The 4,095-nt window shown below is 33.2% G+C and overlaps 1 protein-coding gene across 1 annotated transcript; it reads right to left on the bottom strand.

The window, feature by feature from the left end:
- Positions 1-191: 191 nt before the first annotated feature.
- On the bottom strand, positions 192-1,218 carry LOC116351276 (probable cytochrome P450 6d5; the record flags this gene model as incomplete). Its single annotated transcript, XM_031783358.1, has 1 exon — positions 192-1,218. A coding segment is annotated over exon 1 (1,027 nt), but the record flags the coding sequence as incomplete, so codon positions are not given.
- Positions 1,219-4,095: the final 2,877 nt, after the last annotated feature.

Consider the following 4,095-nt stretch of genomic DNA (forward strand, 5'->3'; position numbering starts at 1 on the left):
GAAAAGTTCATCTTACGGATGTAAGACATTTTATTTTTTTTCATTTTTTGCCTTTTTTAAATTCTTTTGTGTCATTTTGGTGTCATTTTTTTAATAAAAATATATTCTCAATTTAGTAAGCAGAAAATAAATTCTTTCACTCGCCCGTTAAATAACGGCTAAATAAAGTCTACAAAGATAAATAAGCATACCATCAATGCACTGTTCCAGAAATTTCATTTCCGATACTGCATCGTATGTAATTTCTCCGCCATGATCTTCTAGCACTCGGCTAATTTCATCGAAAGCACGGTTCTGAATCTCCGGATTTCTTGCCAATTCAAACAAACAGAATGCAAGTGTGCTTGACGATGTCTCAAAGCCTGCGGCAAAAAAAATGTAAGACTGGGCTGCCATTTCGTTCACAGTAAGCGTCTTTTGATTTTCATTCGATTTTATTGTACTGTCATGCCCGTCTGATTCCACCGATCCCGTGTTTCGTAATTGGATAAGCAATTGAAAGAAATCATTACGTGTCACATTATTCATTTCACGATATTCCAAATTTTGTTTAACAATCGATAAAACAAAATTCTCCACATCGGCGCTAACGCATTTGATATGCAAAAATTTCATCAACTTCGGTGCACAAGTCAATAAAATGAGTCGAAGTGAATTTTGAATATTTGGAGAAAACATCTTGCGACCGTATTTTCGAAAATCCGTATTCGGATCTGTAATTGCATCAACATCAATGCCAAAACTAACGGATGCAATAACATTCGTTGCGTGACTGGCTGCAATTTCTTGTACATCAAGTAATTCACTTTTTTCGGCTAATTTGTCCAAATAATTTTGTAAATTTGATCCACATGCCACCAATGTTGAAAACATTCCTTTCAATTTTCCGGACGTAAATGTTGGTGTAAGTTTTGCGCGCAGTCCTTTCCATTTTTCGCCAGCCAAAGCCACTAAATGACCAGACAATGGATCATCTTTTTCGTTAACGTATACACCGCGGTCTTGGAAGTGCGAAAAATCTTTTATTAAAATATGTCGAATCAATTCAGGATCACGTATTAGTAGTATTGGACGCATTAATGCATAGAATCCAATAAACGGTTCACTGGTTTTTTCGTATAATCTTTTCACGATAATTGCCATCATTTCTTTTCCCATGAAATTCGATTTAATGTGTCCAAATAAATAAACGGTGCCCGGAAGTGTTTTAAATCCCATTCGATCCCAATATGAATAGATTCGCTTGAGATACAAATACACAAATATAGTTATGGCCAACAAAAGTGCCACAACATCACATTTTGAAATACCGATTGAAAAATTCATTACAACAAAATTCGAACAACAAAATTACTTTTAACTCGATTGATACACTTCACGATCGTAACTTAATATGAGCTTTTGTAGGCATTGCCACCGATATTTATATTGAAAAAATGCGAATACAAAAACGATACTAACGCATGATTTTAAGCGAAGAACTTGTTATCTAATTTGCTTTAGAATTTAGCCGGATACACACAAATTTAGTGATGACGGTATATTTGATTGTTATACCTCGAATAAGTTTGTTAACATTCGGAAGACCAATGTTTTCGCACGATGAATAATAGACATTATTTATTATTTGTTTATTCACTGTCTGATCACAGACTGAATTAATCACAAAATTCGTACAATATCGTTCACAATGAAACACCATCCGATCGTATACCCAGCCACCAGCCTTCTCGACTTCGGAGCAGCAGATATCGATTGTGTTCACTGTTTTAATTTCTATATAACAATTAAAAGTTAAAAGTTAAATTTTTCATCGAACAAATATCACATTTTCCAATTCGACAAATCTTTTTGAATTGATTCTATTCTATCGGATTGGATACGATGGTATGGAAGCCATACAATACTCGCATATTCCAATTTTGACCCAACTAGTGCACAATATAATATTTGACATGAATTACGGGTTCAAATGGAACCATTTTTCTATGCAACTACAGTGCGGGCCATTAATTTTCCGGACACAAAAGTTAAATTATTTTGTATTTTCTTATTGAAGCTCATTTCTAAACGATATTGCTTATTAAGCGTTATGAACAGCCATAGCCAATTGAATGATATTCAAAACTCTTAAAATAAATCCATGAAAATATGTGAATATAATATTGATTCGACTGTAATTCAAGGGAATTCTGAGTCTTTTCAACAAAATATCGCATCCCTATATACGACAGCTATTTAATGTGCCAAAATTGTGACTCCAATATAAATACGGACACAATTTGGCCATTGGCCGGCCACTTGCGAATTTTTGAAACGGACATGTAATTCGCTACTCCAATAAAGAAACCATAAAAAATGCAAAACAAATCAAATTTCTTCAGCAACCCGATATTTATGGGCAATACTGTACATTTAGCCATTTGAAATGTTCTTAAGTCAAGACACAGTAGAAAAATTAGAATAACACGTCATTTTTATTATAAGCTAAAGCTACTATATTGAATGTCAAAGCACTCAATATAATGCGTATAAGATAGAAAATGCGTAAGATACATCCAACATGAAACATGTATACGCATGGACAATGTGACACTTGTCTATAATTTATGTCAAATCAAGTTCTCCGCATATCATCATCATTGAATCATTTACAACAACAACAAAAACAATACAATTTCAGGGGAATCAATGACTTTTTTTTTGGAGAAATAAACAAGTGAAATGTGTTGCGTTCTTCGGAGCCATAAACATGTTTTATTAATAGAGCTTGGTTCATGCAATTAGATACGATTAATTTTAAATGCTTATTTAATATGTTTTGTGTCATGAGTCTCATTCATTTCATTTATCATGTAAAAGTGCGTACATTTTAACTGGTTTATCAATGAATATTGCCGAACTTTCAAATTTATACACTTGTTAGCAGATAGTTAAAAATAGGCACGCATCACTATTAAATAATGCCAATTCTCGCAAGAATTCTTTCCATAGTGAATCTATTGAATAATTCATTGATTACTTAAACGCCATCATGGGAAGATTCAAAACGAGTTCGATTTTTTATATGATTATTGGATTTGGAATTTATTTTATATTTTGATGATTGTGCAAAAAATTTAATCAATTCCACTCGAATACTACAACGTTTTTTTTTTGCTTGAATTCTTGAGATGTTTTTTCATTGGAGCCGATATTTTACATTTAAATGGAATCAACGAAAATGACATCGAACTGATCAAATTTATTCATATATTCGGTAAAATTGTCTTCTGAGAACCAAATATTAGTAGATTAATCGACAATAAATCATAGCCGTTTAAATTGGTGTAAAAGGTTTCAATATATTGGATTGAAAGGTCATTCATTTCATTTTTTTTTCAATTCAATGTAATCATTTCGATTTTTATTTTGATTCTCGATGAAGCGGAATTTTTCTTCCATTCTGCTTAATATTAATGCACGCAACCTGTGTCATTCAGCTATGATGATATGCTGTTGTTTTAAATAATTCAAACAAATAAAATATTCAACTGTGTATTTGTGTGGAACAAAGGTGATGCTACGTTTCCGCACACACCTAGTGTGTAAGGTAAAGTATTGGAATCGGTCAAAAAATTAACACCCTCAAAAAACATGTTTTCTGGGTGTTTTAGGAACCAGGGAACACGAATCTAGCGTTTTTTCGATGTCCGAATGTATGTGCGTGGTACCCTGTACCCTGTACGCGAAAATTTGTTAACACGATTACTTTCAACCAAGAAAAGTAATTTAAAATCTCACTTCACGGGGGTCCCAAGGAATAGAAACCATTAGATTTTGAGCGACTTTGGTTGATAGAGTGACGTGTCATGTCTGGTGTGATACCCATGGAGGGTTTTTTGGATTTTTGTATGGAAGCCATGCCTGTATGATATCGTAATGAGCTGAAACTTTGCACAGGTTATTTTTTTTCACCCAAAAATAAAATTCCGAGAGTTTGAAGACATTTCAATGCATATTAGGGGTACCAGAATGTCACTTTTGTCACCCTGTACAAAGTTTCACGTGATTACGATATCATACAGGCATTGAAAAGTCCAACAAAAATTATTT

Source organism: Contarinia nasturtii, unplaced genomic scaffold (genome assembly GCF_009176525.2).
Source record: "Contarinia nasturtii isolate CC-2019 unplaced genomic scaffold, AAFC_CNas_1.1 Cnas_scaffold_5094, whole genome shotgun sequence".
NCBI lineage: Eukaryota > Metazoa > Arthropoda > Insecta > Diptera > Cecidomyiidae > Contarinia > Contarinia nasturtii.